Source organism: Trematomus bernacchii, unplaced genomic scaffold, assembly GCF_902827165.1.
Source record: "Trematomus bernacchii unplaced genomic scaffold, fTreBer1.1, whole genome shotgun sequence".
NCBI lineage: Eukaryota > Metazoa > Chordata > Actinopteri > Perciformes > Nototheniidae > Trematomus > Trematomus bernacchii.
This window is the reverse complement of record NW_022988066.1, coordinates 3,292,230-3,308,855: the sequence shown is the minus strand read 5'-3', so window position 1 is coordinate 3,308,855 and position 16,626 is coordinate 3,292,230. Positions and strand designations below refer to the sequence as shown.

At 38.3% G+C, this 16,626-nt stretch overlaps 1 protein-coding gene across 2 annotated transcripts; it reads left to right on the top strand.

The window, feature by feature from the left end:
* Positions 1 to 7,630: 7,630 nt before the first annotated feature.
* caly (calcyon neuron-specific vesicular protein) lies at positions 7,631 to 15,930 on the top strand. Of its 2 annotated transcripts, none has more exons than XM_034120353.1 (5): positions 7,631 to 7,767; positions 10,697 to 10,859; positions 11,493 to 11,612; positions 12,347 to 12,460; positions 14,017 to 15,930. In XM_034120353.1, the coding sequence occupies exons 2-5, from the start codon at positions 10,731 to 10,733 to the stop codon at positions 14,248 to 14,250; spliced, it is 597 nt and encodes a 198-aa protein (XP_033976244.1). In that variant the 5' UTR covers positions 7,631 to 7,767; positions 10,697 to 10,730; the 3' UTR covers positions 14,251 to 15,930. The 2 variants fall into 2 exon arrangements, with proteins under 2 accessions (XP_033976244.1, XP_033976243.1); XM_034120352.1 differs by having other exon boundaries at positions 14,014 to 15,930.
* The last annotated feature ends 696 nt before the right edge of the window (positions 15,931 to 16,626 follow it).

Below are 16,626 nucleotides of genomic sequence, written 5' to 3'. Positions count from 1 at the left end.
AGGCATCACAAGCAGTCCAACGAGGAGGTCCGATATAGCCAGGGAGAGAAGGAGCAGGTTGGGTGGGGTTTGAAGATATCTGAAGTGGGAGATGGAGATGATCACCAGCAGGTTGAGAGCAACAGTGATCACGGCGATGGAGGAGAACAGCGTGTAGAGGAGGACAGCCTCAGAGTGAGGACGCTCTAATCCCCTGCAGGACCAGTTTAGGAGCTGAGGGTAGCAGAGCTCCAGACTGCTCATCTTCCAATACTGAGGAGAGATGATGATCTGAACCTTCACTAAACTCACGGGACATCATACAGCTTTATTATCTCTGACGTCACTCTTTACTCCTCCTCTGAGCTGATAGGCTGGTGTTGACAACCTATTCCTTGTTTCTTACATTTCTCATTATCTATCATCCTCTTGGTCACCCCTCCTTTCTCATCCCACTGTTACATGATGCAACATTTGAGTTTTATGCAATTGCCAAAACATTTACTCTTTAGATTTGGTGAAGTTGTAATAAAGTCACACACTTGTTCTGACAGAGACATTTCGAGCTTGTTTAATTACTTGTGATGTCTTTTTTTTTAGGGCACAACAACCTCTGTTGTGGTTTTGTGCAAGAAAATGCTTCAGATGTACAAGCACAGGCACAAATCAGTTGTGTAGGGAATGAAAGCCAATGAGATCCAATTGCAGTTTGTGCGGTAGTGATTTCAGCCAGATTAGTCTCTAAACCGTTCTCTGCAATTCTATGTGGGTAAATGTAATCAACAATGATTTGTATTACTCTTAAGCTAATCACTTAAATTAACAGGATTCCCTGCTTTTTCCTGCAGTTTTTTTGTTTGTTTTCATAGTGTTTTGCTTTTAGATTATTAATAAGGCACATTGACAAGGAGTGAACTTGTGGCCTGGGAAATTGCAATTGGAATGTTAGAAACATAGCGCCACTTGTTTATGCTCTGAGCAGTTCAAAGTTTACGGCCTTCTTAGATTCTCTGAGAAGGGTCCTAGAGAGGTTACTGCCTAAAGACTTGGTGGATTGGAAGTCTCAGAATTGCTTCACTGCTCTTTGCAGATGAGGTGGGAGCTGTTTTGGTTTTCTTCATCAAACCGTGAATTTCTGCACACACTGGGGCAGTTTGTGTGAAGTGGATAAAACGAGAGTCAAACCCTTTCTGAGGCCGTGGTCTCTGCATAAACAAGATTGATTGCTCCCTCCGGGTTCTGGGTGAATTGCTGCCTTATGAAGGAGTTCAAGTATCTTGTGATGTTGTTCATTGGTGAGGTTACGTGTTGTATGAACAGGTGGATTGGTGCAGCATTGCATCGGCCTGTTTTTGTGAATAAGGCCGTGAGCTGGAAGGCATATGAAGTATTCCTCCATGGCAGTATTTTGGGGTACAACAACCCATCCCCACATCAGTGGATTAAAAAAGATCATTGACAAAAAAGTATTGATTAGTTGAAGCCCTTGATTTTAATCTCTAGAATATTTATTCAAAGTGCTTTGAAATTCACACATGTTTATACACGGATACTATTTCACTGAATGGCACTTTTGAAATTTGAACAAGACCGAACTGTTAACCCTTCAAATAATGGATGACCCATTCTACGACCTGTGACCTGGGCATACACCAATAGTAGTTTGTAGATATGCCACTTTAACGTCACTGAATCCAAACATCTACGTGTGCTGGCCACTGGTTAAGGTGGCGCTTTACAGCATCCATTGCCGCTTCCCCAGGCAGACTGTCTTAAGGTCTGCGGTGATGTTGCCACCCCACCTGACTGGAAACACAGTCTCGTCTTGTTTAACATGCAACTAATGAGTTTATCAAGTTAGATGTTTAGAAAACAAAATAAGTGCAAGCCTTTCATAGATCTAGCCTCTGTTGCTTTCTAAGTGCACCAAAAGCACATAACTTTTAAATGTAGGTAACATTTTATTTCAAGTGAATGATATTTGCATAGTAGTGTTTGTTTTTCTGGCAAAGCTAAGTTCATCGCTGACTTTTGTAACGGGAATACTGTTGCATCATGTGTTGTTTAAATATGTTTAACACCTTTGAATAGAATTCTCCTGTGGTTAACGTGTTATCAGACATTAGGAGTGAACAAGTCCTACTGGTACACAACACAGCTATCAACCATAACAAGTTATTTTTGTTTGAAAAGGGTCAAATTTGTTATTGTTTTGGTTAAACAGTACAGTTTGTTTCTATGTGCTATCTGGCAAAACAGAGTTATTTATTTTATTGCACTTACAGAGTATGTATACTGTAGCCCTTAGTACATATTAATTACTAAATTAAGGATTTAATACCTAATTAATAAATTCTCTCCTTGATGAAGGCTTTGAATTTATATCAATGTGTGTCTGCATCAATAATATAGACCTTGCCTTATCGACTATATAGTAAAGATTAGGAGACGTTTTGCTAAGACATAAGTCATTGACCCTTTTCTTTGTAGTGCATTACAATATCTTTGTTAACAATAAATCCATTAAATGTATTGTTAAACACGGATTAAAAAACTAAAACTAAACCCTCAAGCAATAACTCACAATTGAGATTTTGATTCTTAATTATTTGTTTGTAATGAAACCATTAAACGTGTATTAATGTTAATAATTTTCTTCACATCAACAGACTCATATTTGCATATTATTATCTAATGAAAAAAAATATCAGTACCATATCAGATAATCTTCCTCAATAATGTAGTGCTGCCATCTACTGATTATGATACCAACTGATCCATAAATTGTCATATTTTGAACGTGTTCAGAAGTGAACTTACAACTCTCATTGAGATCTGAGCAGTTTTGTCTTTCAGCATTCCTCTGAAAGACAAATCTGCTCCCAGTCAGGAAACGTAACCATTTCCAAAAAGGATGTCATACTGCACCAATTGCATTTTTCTGTCAGCAGTTTGCAAGCCAGCATGTTTTTTGCCTTTTCTGAACCACAATCCTGTGTACAGCAGATACATGAGCAAGACGGTCAAAGTTTGAGATGTGATGACAAAATAGTATGTCTTGTAAGGGCAGCTGCAGTATTAAAGATAAAAAAAGAATGTGCCTCTGTTGTTGGCCTGTAACACTACTGTAGTGTTAATGTGGCTAACCAGTCACTAGATGGCCCCGTTGGTGAAGAAGTAGACTGCAATAGTTTTGACAAATACAAAAGAGCATGTTTAAAAACGTCATAGTATCTAAATAATAAACAGAAAAACAATGCAAACTAATTAGGATTTTCAGACATATGATATTTTTTTTATTGGTTTTGTTCAGAATTCTGAAATCTATATTACGTAATATGTAGCACCATTTTTGTATTCATGAGGAATCCCACTGTTACTGTTGTATTTAGAATTTTGACTGCTACAAAATAAGATTAAGCCACAAAAGAATAAAAGCAAAAGCCACCTTAGTTTTTTTTTTTTTTAAATATTGGTGTTACCACACTATAGAACGAGGAGTGGGGAAGAAACATGAAGAAACTTGGAGGCGGATGAGATATTCCCAGAGAGCATGGATAGCTTGCATTATTCAGTGGGAAGAGGGCGACATTGTTTAGAAAATGAGTTTTCTGTGTAGGAGGGAGGAGAGTTGGTGCTCTGTTGAACCAGAGGAGAAATATATGAAGGTCAGATGGCAGAGGAGGCCCACTGCAGATCTCCTTTCTGCATCTCTATCCTGAAGGTGTGAGACCTTTTACCTTAGGTTCCCTCTGTTGTATAATTCACTGGCCTTTACTTCTCCAGCATAGTACTGTACTATGGGCTTATAATATTATTATTATTTATTTGTTTCCCTTAGCTTTTCCTTCTAACTTAAGTGTTGAAAATGCCTTCAAAGACCACGATAACTGGGTATTTTGATAACGCTAAATCTCATTAACAATCTGTGGTAATGTGTTTAAGAATCTATACATACATCTTTAACATCCAATATGTTTGGAGACTAGCAGACATGTAAAGTTTAAAAAGAATAACAGTAACTAAAATATTCTAACGTATTCATTCAACTGAAATATTAAATTCCAAGATTTTAAGTTGTAATAACAATATCTAAACTTGTAGTAAAAGTAAAACAAATAAATGAAGGGTTGTCAATTTTTTATTTTATGAATAGTTGTGGTCCTCGTACATTTTCTATCAAGGAAGTATACTAGCTTTGTAAATTGTTAGGAAATACCGTTGTCTTTTTTTACGACATTGTTACCAGTTAAGAGACATCTTTTTTTAAATGTCATTTTGGTTTTCCATGACATAATAATTTCAATTTGATACTTTGATCACCTTCAAATGTCAGAACTCACTTTGCCAATTGGAACCAATTTACTCCAAACAGTAAGGGGCTCTCGGGTAATGTACAATACTTTTTAATCTTATAGTACGTGTTCCCTATATCAGAGCTCTAAAAAAGGTAATTTAATTACCACGAATTACAATATCTGAATCAGCTATAATGAATGAGGTTAAGATTATTGGTTGATATGCTTTTAATGCTTACTCCATGCTGTGTCAGCTGATTTTACAGTTTAAAATATAAACAAGAATAATATCATAAACAGAATATTTAAAAAACAAACAAATAAAAAAAACAATGTTTCACAATATAGAATATAAGAATGATTTATAGAGTGGAGTGATTGCGATTGTTTAAGATTGAAGTATTTAGTATGTAAGTCTAAAATAAACCAATTTGTAAAATATCCATTCTTCTAAACATCTCATAGGTTTATAAACACATAAACAAACATGCCCATTGCCCACACATTGACACGCCTGGTTCCACACAGTTTTTTTTCCATAGACTGCGGCCTAATTGATTCTCATTTTAATTATGTTGACCGAGACTCTGTCTCTCCTCTTCACTGACAACAAAACCAGCGCAGGCCGGCAGTCTGCCTCTCACACTGTGAGGATGACACCTCTGTCTCCTTACAGAGGAACTAGTCAACAATCCACTTTGATGTCACTCCCCCCGTAAAGGAAAGGTCAAAATAATAAATGTAGGCCCAATTGATGGGTTGGCAGGGGGGCGCGGGGGGTTCAGGGCTGATTTTTGGACGAGTGCTCCCCTAAAGGCATAATGAATTCATACAGTCAGGCACGGCCAAAGAGGAAAACAGCATGGGGCCTCTTTCCATGAAAAGGTTGATCTAAATCTGCAGACGAGTCTGGCTTCTTCTTCCCACTCATTCTTCACACACATTACTCTTTTCTCTCACTCTCAAACACTGGTCTGTCTCACACTCACATGCACACAAGTATAAATACTCCAAAATATCTCTGTCTTTCACTTCTCTTTGACACACACCTATGCATATGCATCACCTCCTCCTTACCTCACTGACAGAGGTGAACCACATCCCCTTGGAACAAAAAACTCTCAGTTAGCTGCTCCACCTAACGCCTCCTCACAGCAAGACAACTTTGAATAAAGAGACAATAACCCAGTAATACACAAATTCTTGAATATGCCTTTGAAGATTACTCGGGTCACCAGGGTCGCGGGATATCTGATATAGGTCAAAGGCAACTGAGCTACACCATGCCTGATAGCCGTCCGTCCATTGTTCCAAATTCATGTTTTTAAAGTGAGGTTAAGATCCCAACTTTCACAAACCGAAATATTGGCAGGCTGAATTACAACTTGTATCTAAAAGTTTCACTATTACAAATTTGCAGCAGCTTTGGCGGGATTATTTCACTCAGATGAAGCAGTTTGTGCTGAATTAACTATCTTTCACTTAAGTTAAAGAAGCAATAACCCAATGTAAAATTCTCTATTACTAATGAAAGTACTAATTTCTTAATGCTATACTTCGGGAAAGGTACCACGGTATATGAAGCAATATAAGAATCAAATGCTTCCTATGAGGAATGGACCCTTATAGAGAGTTCTATCATATTGTTGCAATATTTTTAGTAATGCACAAATATGTAGGTAGAATTGTATTGTTAATTTTTAACATACTTACATTGTTGGAGGGTTAAAATTACATTTCACAAGTTAATAAACATTTTGTACAGTCTAAAATTGTAACATAGCCAGGGCAACACATTATTTCAAGTCCCCTGCATGTATTAGCAGTATAATAATTGATTTATCAGACACTATAATGTAGTTGTAAGCAGATATAAATGATAGGCGTGGAGGCTGTTGCATTAACATATCAAAATATGTCTTAACAAGTTGTTGCCAAGGATTGTACATTAATAAACAAAATGCACTTAAAAACACACTTTTGTTTGTTTTAGACTATTTGTTAACTGTATCATTATGATTGTTAAATAGAGGGCCTTACAGTGTTATCATAAAGCTATCAAATAAATGTTGTGTGGGAAAAGCACAAACATTTGCAAACAGAGATGTGGCATAGAAGAGAACAGTGTCTCAAACTTTAATATATTCATGTTCGCATATCTACTTAAATGCTGCTACTCATTTTTTAGACATGGATCAGTACTTAGTTGCCTTTATTTTAATTTAAATGTGTTATGCACTGCTTTTTCGGTACCACTTTACAATAAGACTACCCTTATAAAGGATTCATAAAGGGTTTATAATTAGGTTATGAATTAGGTTGTAAACACTTTATTAATCATTAAGAACCATTTATAAACCAGTTCTAACATAGTTTTCATACATCAACACAGGCTCACTATTTGCCAAGATGACTAAGCCTTATATTGGCTACTCAGCGAGAATCAACTCGGTGAACAACAGATACCAAGGATGCTGGCTGAGGAAGAAGACGAAGTAAGCTAAGTAGCCAATATAACAAGTAACATGTAATATAAGGCTTAGCAGTACAGATAAATGTGGGCTCACTATTTGGCAAGCAACCGGTCACAGTTGCCCTGTTTATCTCATGTCTTGTAAAAGCTTAATAATGATTTATAAAGTGTTCACAACCTAATTAATAAATGAATTACAAACTATTCGTAAACCCTTTATAAGGGTAGTCTTATGTAAAGTGGTACCGCTTTTTCTCTATATTTAACATGTTAGCATATTTTATTATTGCTTGCCTTATATCTGCTATATCTCACTTTTGTTGGAATGCTGTACATTTCCCCACTGCGAGACTAATAAAGGCTAACTTGCATTTTAATGATCCAGTCAGCCCTTTTAACAAAGAAACCTTTAGTAAGCAAAACAAATATAGCCTTTTTTTTATCCCAAATTAAGGCCTGCTGAAGTTGTGGCAATTGTCCTTTTTTTATTTATTTGGTTGACCGACCATACATTATTAGCATAAACTATTATTATTATTATTATTATTATTATTATTATTATTATTATTATTATTATTATTATAGCACCCTTTTAATGTTGTTTTGTAACTTATAATTGCGTCATTGGCTTGATCCTATCACTTTTCATGTGAACACACATTATAATGGCTATGTGCTTAAACTCTTTGGAGCTATTTAATAACTGGTTTATAAAATGTGTTTTTGCACCGTAATATATAGTCTAACTGCATTAATGACACACATTACACCGAGATATGATTATTTCCCACGGACAAAGACGCAATTTCCTGCTCAGCCACAGTCCCTGTGAGTCGCGTGAAGATGCGCATTCAGAGCTGTTTCCACCGGAGCACCGAGCAGCGCGAGGCGGAACTACGTGCGCAGTCCTGCCGTGAATCACACATCACCACGGCAACCGGCGGTCACACCAAGTCCCCGTCAGCATCACCGGGGTCCGATCACATCCAGAGCCCACCGGAGAGCACAGGACACACAGTAAGTTTATATTATATTTCATAAATGAATGTTTCTGAGTGCGTAGACGTTTATTTGCGTATCAAACACACGTGTTTGCGGGTCCAGAGAGCGTGCACTGCTGCAGTAAACCTCCCCATAGGAGAGCTGTTTCTACATGACGTGATTTAGTGCAGGTGATTCATGAATTTTCATCTGCTTTAGTGAATGAATGGAAAAACATAGCATCAGGTTAAATATAAGGCTCTATTTCTCTGTGGCAGGCGGAATTGTGTTGTAATAGGCGCTCCACGTTGAGGCTTCAGATAAATAGCCTACGCATCTATTTATTGTCCTTTTTGCTTTAGACTACATGCATTAAGTCAGCAACTCATCAAACATGCCTTTTATATCCTTCAAGACTTAATATATAGAACATTTACAGTGGGTGATTGAAGATTGTAAAAGTATGCAGCTGGACAAATATTTAATTCATATCTATAGGCCCTAATTATATAGATTAGCCTATATATTTTTATCAGCCTTCCATATTTCCTGTGCTGCTGCTACATTTCTGCTTCCTGATTCCTGGTTACACGCCTGTACATCTTGTTGCAGCAGTCTTCAATGCAGCAAGTTCAGATATGCATGACCAGTGAACCCTGAAGAACTTGAAAGACATAGACAGCCCGCTCTTACTTATTCATAACACAGTACGTCTTCACCTTTAGATACCTCTCTCCCCCCTGCCTTGTTTTTAGCTCTTAAACATATGCCATAATCATGCCATCATTTGAATATTAACAGGATTTTACTAATCTGTATTTAAAATAAGTAATTTTTCTTATTTTCTGGACTCATTTCCTGTGAGTGTGGGAGCACTGAGTGTCTGACAGCCGGCTCATTTGTTAATCACAGATTCAGGATGATTCACCATACCCACACTTCCCTCCAACTGTGGGGAGGAAAAACGGTGGTCACCACAGATGACCACTTAAGCCACCCACACAAGGACACACCAAGCAGTACTGTAGTGTTGAATCATTTTCTCACTTAGCATCCTTTTGGTCACTTGACAAAAGCTGCTCTTTAACTGCTTAAAAATTAAAAAATATGAACAAATTCTGCATCAGAGAATACGCCTTCATCATTTACGCCACTCTGAATTATTCTTTTATAATAATTTAGAATGTCTTATTAACCATGTAATAATGGGTATTAACCTGGATAATAGTTAGATTTTAAACTCCAAATTTCCAGAATCAAATTTGTTAATTTGGTTTACGTGTTTCCAGTTCATGACAACATACTTCCTTCATTAGCAGATCATTTATTCACATTGGTTGTGTCTGGAGTCCTTAGTTAATGATCCTGTATCTCCTTTGTAACAAACACATTTCCTGTGCACCAGGGATGTCTCCCGCAGCATAAACTGTAGCTCTTTGCCTCCTGGTGAGTGGATCATCATTGTGAGTCACCGGCGTCAGTGGGGCCTGTGGGGTCCTTGGCTGTGGGAAGGTGTTGTGTTGCACTGTGTGAATGAGATAAGTGGATCCTCTCCTCTCCTCTCCACATTTAGGTGATCAGTTGATCGAGAGAAAATATAAATATTATCAGCACAGAGAGGCGTTCAGCGCCGTGTTGGTGGAGCGCTAGATTTACACATTGATTTTGAAACTCTAGATAAAAGTTTTTAGAAGAGAGATTGGGCTTAAGTTTACAAAATAAATAATTCACAGTGGTTATGAAACATGTTAACTTTAAATGGTTGGATTGTATAGCAGGAGAGCATATGGTTGAAAATAGAAATCTGAAGTTGTTTTTTTTCTCCACTTAGTTATAATTTTACTTGGCATAACCTCACTCAATTACACAGTTATTAAGGGTGACATCATACCCTTTTTTTTAAGGTTAATACAGGTATTTTGGGTTTCTACTTCAACATGTTTACAAGGAATGCTTTGACATTTTATGTCATATAACCCTTATTTTGTTGCTAAAAGTGAGATGAGAGCTCTATATTGTTATCATATCTTTACAATATGAAGCTACTGCAAGAAGCTGGTAATTTAGCTTAGCATAAAGACTTCAAACAGCTAGCCTAGCTCAGTCCAAACTTAACTACATCCACTTACAAACACCTCTCATATAGATGTTGTACTGTAAAATCACATGTGGTGGTTTTACAGTGGGTTTTCTGCTGGACAATATAATGGCTCTCAGCAGTTGCCAGGCAACGAGTCAAGACCCCAGGAGGTCGCAGCTTCCAGCCAACAAATAATCCAGAACATAACCGAACAGCAAACTGTTGTTTTTACTATTTATATGTATTGATAGTGTTTTATTTGCTTTACCTAACTAAAAACATAAAGTCTATAGTTATGCGGGTGGTTCTGTGAGGCTGTACTTCAGCACAGTTGTGCTTTGTGTTAAATGTCAACATGCTCATCTTTACAATGACATTTCAAAAATAATATTTTTTGTGTGTTGGTTAAGAATGATAGTATGCTAATATATGCACTTTATTTACACTAAACACTCAGAATGCTACAGGCTCATGATGGGAAGGCCATAGGTTTTGCAGATTCCTATTTATAAATAAAAATATTGGACAAATCCAAATGTTGACCACTAAAATATGAACTATTCTTTCTGAGGGGGGAGATCATTTAGATTTGAGATACAATCCATACAATAGTTGGTGAGATATGTCAGTCTGCACCAAAAGGCTGACTAATCAAACTAATTTCTTGTAGTATAAGAATTGTCTTTTTATTCGGGTCTTACTTTTGTGTGGCCTATACTCTAGTCCTGTCCTGTTTTTTCAGTACACTGTCCTCTTTTCACCTTCTTTTGTGTCCTAGCAGCAGCATCCCAGATTTGAGCTTCAAGCAGCTGTCGCATTTGGTTATAGAGCACACAATCTGAGTCAGTCTGACCTGAGCTGCCTGTCCCCCTGCCATCTCTCCAGATCAATCCCGGCATTTTCAGGCAGCTAAGCAGCCATGGTGAAGTTAGGCAGCAATCTGTCTGATAAACTGGAGAAGCAGCCGTCTGCTGACGACGGATTTGATAACATCCCGCTGATCACACCCCTGGAGGTCAGCCAGCTCCAGAGGTCGTACGCAGAGAGGGTAAGTAAGGCTTATTGGGTCAGTGTTTGTGAGTTTGTTTATGTGTATTTCTACGTATGTTTGTTTTTCTCTCAAAGGCTCATTTCTGATTTGCATGCCGACTACAACAAACCCATTACAGCTCACAGAAATAGCTAAGAGATTACAATTTAGAACTCGCCTGGACAAACACCATTAAAATTCATGTGGGCGTACTTACCTTCCAAGCATGAGCAAGCATCCCAACACTGAGACTGCTGTATTCACCCTTCATAACGTACAGTACCAGGTTAAACCCTTGGCATCAGCCCATTCAAGTACCTCTTTGAATGCGTAATGCAAGAAGAAAGCCCTCACGATTATATTTAAGTTTGACGATGCAGTCAGCAGCTCCCAATCTTCCACAGGCTGATTAGATGTTGCTGAAACATTAACATAAAAAACACTTTGCAGCTCCCAGATGTATTTTTAAGGCATCAATTAAAGCAGGCTGCTTTTGCAAATCATGTTTGTGTATTTTTAGACATGCTAAATAGCCTTTTTAATGGATACACAAACTGAACCAGCACTGAACACCGAGGACAACATCATCCATCATCAACCATAATGTGAAATGAAAGGAGTCACAGTAACAGTGGATTGTTTCTGCTGCAGGTCATTGTGAAGACATCAACACAATATCAGCTGCAGCAGAAGAAAAAGAACAAGCCTTACGTTCCCAATATCAAGAAGCTGAATATCAACTTCTACAGTGATGTTACAGAGAAAGCCAAGGTACCTACAACAGCCTGATGTTCTGATTAAAAGATAAGCCTGGCAATATTGTATGATTTCCAAGTCTCATGATAAGACCATGACCAACAATTGATGGATCACACCTACATGTATTCACTTTCCAAACACTGATGTTGTTTATTCCTCTGTACCATAGAGCTCCATTGTTGTCCAAATACGATTATGGTCACATGACAGCATAGAACTGACAGCATCTGGCAGGCTGACATAGTGAGTGCAATACACTACTAAACAGGACACAAAATAACCAACCTGTCATGTTACCTTCTTGTCATGGGAAGATGGTGTGTTATTGGCTAGTTGTGCAGGGTAAGAACACACCATGATCCAACCTGATCGTAGTGACACATTTCAGGAATGTGCTGCAGCTGAGCGGATCAATAGCCATCTACTGTAACATGCAAACTGACCCCAGTGCACTTTCCCCCAATGACTTTCGATCTGTTCCCTTTTTGAACAAGCTAAGATCCAGGAAAAGTTGTGTGTCCATGACAGTAGGTTAGTTAATTGGGAAAATGTAACAGGACAGCTTTTACCTGTCCTCAGTAGGAACAGAGTGGTGATCACAGACACAAGGCCAGGAAGTGTTAGGAGACTAACGCAGGTCTTTTTATGACATTTTCTGACAATAAAATATATTACCAACCCTATTCTTTAACTATTAATGACACTTGTTGCTAAACTGATGTCTGTGCGTGTGTGTTGTTGCTCAGGTCACAGGTCTGATCCTCATCACTTTGGCCTTCCTGACCAGCTTGCTCCTCCTGCTCATGTACAAAGCTATGTGGTATGACCAACTTACCTGCCCAGAGGGATTCATCCTGAAGGTTTGCCACACACACACACACACACACACACACACACACACACACACACACACACACACACACACACACACACACACACACACACACACACACACACACACACACACACACACACACACACACTCACACTCACACTCACACACACTGATGAGAACACATGCCATTTAACACTGATTATTAGAATATGCCATTTTTGATTTCATGTTTACTGTCCTTGCAGAAATTAATTGTGCATAAACACACATTGTCTTTTATACACACACATACACACACCCACACTACACAAATATTGGTGGATTCATATGATTTAGGTAGAGAAAAAAATCTTAATGGCCATCATCATCCTGCAGTTTAGCACAGATGAGCAGAAGCATCTTCTGTAATATTCTTGTCCTCAGTTATTACAAACTTTTTATTTGATTATCCAGGCCGAAGTGGTCCGTGCGACTCCCACTCAAATAGTCCTTACACAGTCTACAATGCAGCGGGTGCTTTGTTTCTCGGCACACCCTCTCCTCAGTCAATCAGAAAACTGGAGCTGGGAACTCAAACTCATTATCTCCAAACAACACCTTGGAGGCATCGTGTAGCGAGCCGCCGCTGCCACGCATGTTAGTTAAAGAGGCCGTCTCGCAGAGGAAAATGAGAGAGACAGAGGGAGCTTCAGAGCCAGCTTTCTGCTCAGGCAGAGATTGGGACGCCCGCCTGTGAATCGGAGGGGTCTTTAATTAGGGCTGAGCGTGACTAAACTGTGATTAAAGGCTTAACAGTGAGGGGGAAGCAAGGAAGGGAAGGCGGAGGGGGGGACCTTCCGGGCAAGGCTTTTGAAGTTTTTGCCGGTTACAGTTGCTTTCAGCATTTCTTCCTGCTAATGGGTTGTTGGAGACATAAAAAGAGGATCGAGGAAGGCGAAGTCTCTGCTGTGCTTTTGGGAGGGTTCGAGTCCTTGCTGAGAGGGAAGGTCAGGTAGTGAATCCTCAACGATGGAAACACTCATGAGGTCAAGACAACTCAGTGTGCTCTCTCCATAACAATATATTGACAGGAAGGATGCTCAGTTTGTTTGATTTAATTCACACGCATTGTCTTGTACATAATCACCCACTTTAAAAACAAATAGTCCAGGCCCCAAAACTCTGAAATGACTTACCTGCTGACCTCAGGTTTGGTACATTTGCTTTGAAATCTCTTCTCAAAACATTCCTCCTTAAAAAGCTTTTATCTCTATAGGCAAATGTTTAAAGATGCACAGGATGCTTTGTCCTCTAATGAAGGATGATCTGAGATGGACATGGCAACCTGTGATAACATTCTTTTACATTAAGTATTTTAAACACCTCCAATCTGATTTGTAGGAAAATGTGCGGTGCATAAAAAACAACGAAAAAAACATTTGTTCTCACTTTTTTCCCCTGACAAAGAGTTGAGCCTTATAAATAAATGTGTCTTTTTTATTTATGTATATTCTACTGGGATAAACTTGTGTTATGTTCAGAGCAGTGTGTCCCCTACGTGGAACCAACAAAGACGTGTTTGTGTTTCTGTTCCAACAGCAGAAGCACTGCACCCCGGCCGCTCTGGAGATGTACTACACTGAGCAGCAGCAGCAGGAGGAGCCGGGGGTGCACGGCGGCGCTGGGCTGTATGCTGCGCTCAGCCACCTCAACCAGGTGAAGAGGACCGGACCTGAACTGCCATCGGCATGGTTACCAGTCCCCAGTGCCCTGAACGAGGCCGAGGTGACCAACCAACGCAGCGAGCTGCTGACAGGCGAGCAGGAGGGAGAGTAGTGAGGGGCGGACAGGTGTTACAGCAGGAAATGATGATGGGGAGGCAGCGTAGATTATTTTTTGAGACCCTGTGTTTAGGATTTGTTTTCTTTCCTCGTACAGACCATTAAATCAGTTGTTTATACTGGTGCTCCAAAACCTTTAGGTACAATGGCATGTTAGGGGCAAGTCAGAGATTTTACTAACAGTAATTAAGTTGTTAATTCAATAGAATATATATTTAGATTATAATGTCATCTATTTGAGTGAAGTAAATATACAACTTTATTCACTCAAAGATGTATCCACGTTTTTTTCTTTTCTTTGTAAATGTATTTAAAGTATTACCCTTCTCACTGACTCCGTATTAGCCCTGATATGCCGTTGTACAAAGGTGTCTGTATAACAAATGAAAGTTCAACCATCAGCTAAACCACACAGTTCCCCAGTTATTTTCTGTTAATACTCAATTCAAGCTAATACCCAACTGTGTGTGTGTGTGTGTGTGTGCGTGCGTAGGTGCGTGCGTGTGAGTGTGCGCTTGTGTGTGTGCGTGTGTGTGTGTTTGTGGTGAGTTGTTGTGGTTGGAGGCAGGAATGTTATTAAAGTGTTGGAGAATGTGCCTGACTTTTACAGTGTTACTGAGGCATGAGAAAATCTCAGACATCTGCATTCAGTGTGTGTGTATACCCTCGCGTTCATACTTCACATGGGCACATATACAGTATGTATCATCTTTATATATGTATTCATGTGTGTATGCGTAAGCTGTAGGATTTGTGGAGTTGTTGGAGGTGAGAGAAGCGAGGCAAGAGCTCAGAGTGAGAAGATAACAAGTTTTTAATGACATACAGCGAGTTTCTCCCCATCACTGCGTCTCGTTATCTCACACTATTCATTTAGTTTTAGAGGGGAACGTATGAAATCAGCATTGAATGTGCTCACAGGCAAGGAACTATAATTGACGATTTACATTTTCTGTCGAAATGAGTCAATTTTTCATCTTATCATCTGGAGACTGTAAATTGCAGTTCAGTGTGCGTCTACAGTTGAAAACAGACTAAATGTATTTTAAATCGTTTTACACATTGGCTTTGGATAGTCTCCGAATAGTCAAAATCACCAACTACAACCTCCAATATGAGTATAAAGTGTTCAACAAGTGAATGAGCCTGAAAACTTTCTGTACAACTTTTCAATTGATAACTGTTATTATTCTATATGATTGTGTGAGCTACTTTCTGTTATAATGAACAAATTGAGATATTTGTATGTAAAACTGAAATGACAGCATACTCGAAGCTGATTGTAAAAACTGGAAAATGATTTGTTTTGTTACTAAATTGTGTTTTTGGTTAATGTTGCTGCCGCTGTAAATGAGCATGTACAGTTTACCCACAGGTTTGACTCGTCATGATCCTTATATGAATGTATGAAGCAGCGGCTCTAATCTTGCAGTAGATGTAATTAGTGCTTATGATGTACTACCTAAAAACTTCAATTGTCTTCACATGTTTCTATTTATTCCATGAACAGTGTTATGTTGTTAGTTTTTTTCAATCCATTGTACATCCATTTATTTGTGTATCTCAAAATATTCTGACAAATCTTGTAATTTGTCCAAATGATCTTCTGTCACTTGTTTGAACCTGCTTTTTCTCTTTCATTATTTTGGAGAAAAGTAAAACTCTTCATGTGAGATCGCAGCACAGCTTGTTCTTTGGAGCCAAACGTTTACATCAGCGCCATCTGCCCGAGTGTCACCGTCTGAACAGAAATAAAAGTAATTATTGATCCCTCTCATTCACCACTAATATATTTTCTCAACTGTACTTGAGTACAACTTTGAGGTACTTAAATTCAATGCTTATATTTCAAGTTAACTAGTATACTAAAGTAAAAGTAATGTAATATAGAGTAACTAAAATAGTGATACTGTAAGAATGTGTGCGGGTTGTAGTTACTGCGTACAGTACTTGAAGATACATAGGTCAAAATATCAAATATAATTTATTGTTGTATATTCAATAACATTGAATACAAATGTTTAAATCATCTACACCCCTATCAGCCACAGCACTCAAATGCTGCTTACATATTAAAACATCAATAGAAATAATCAAACACTATAATATTTCTGAAAGATGGAATGAGTGAGGAAAATATCTGGATGAATAGGTACAAATTATTTCCAGTTAAATTAAAGCACACTTTCTTATTTTAAGATTTTATCTAAAGATATTATAAACTTTCTTCAAAAGTCATTCCTCACCTCAGCTGCTCCAAATCAGCAGCTGAGGTGCACACAATTAATTAAATCTTATGAAACGATTAATTTTTACCTAATTATGGGTTTATTATAATAATTAATTATGAATAACATCGTTCTGCCCATCA

Coding starts and splice junctions, on each gene's coding strand:
- caly (XM_034120352.1), top strand. CDS start 10,731: ATGGTGAAGTTAGGCAGCAATCTGTCTGATAAACTGGAGAAGCAGCCG. Junction 10,860..11,492: donor AGAGGTCGTACGCAGAGAGG/GTAAGTAAGGCT, acceptor TTTCTGCTGCAG/GTCATTGTGAAGACATCAAC. Junction 11,613..12,346: donor ATGTTACAGAGAAAGCCAAG/GTACCTACAACA, acceptor GTTGTTGCTCAG/GTCACAGGTCTGATCCTCAT.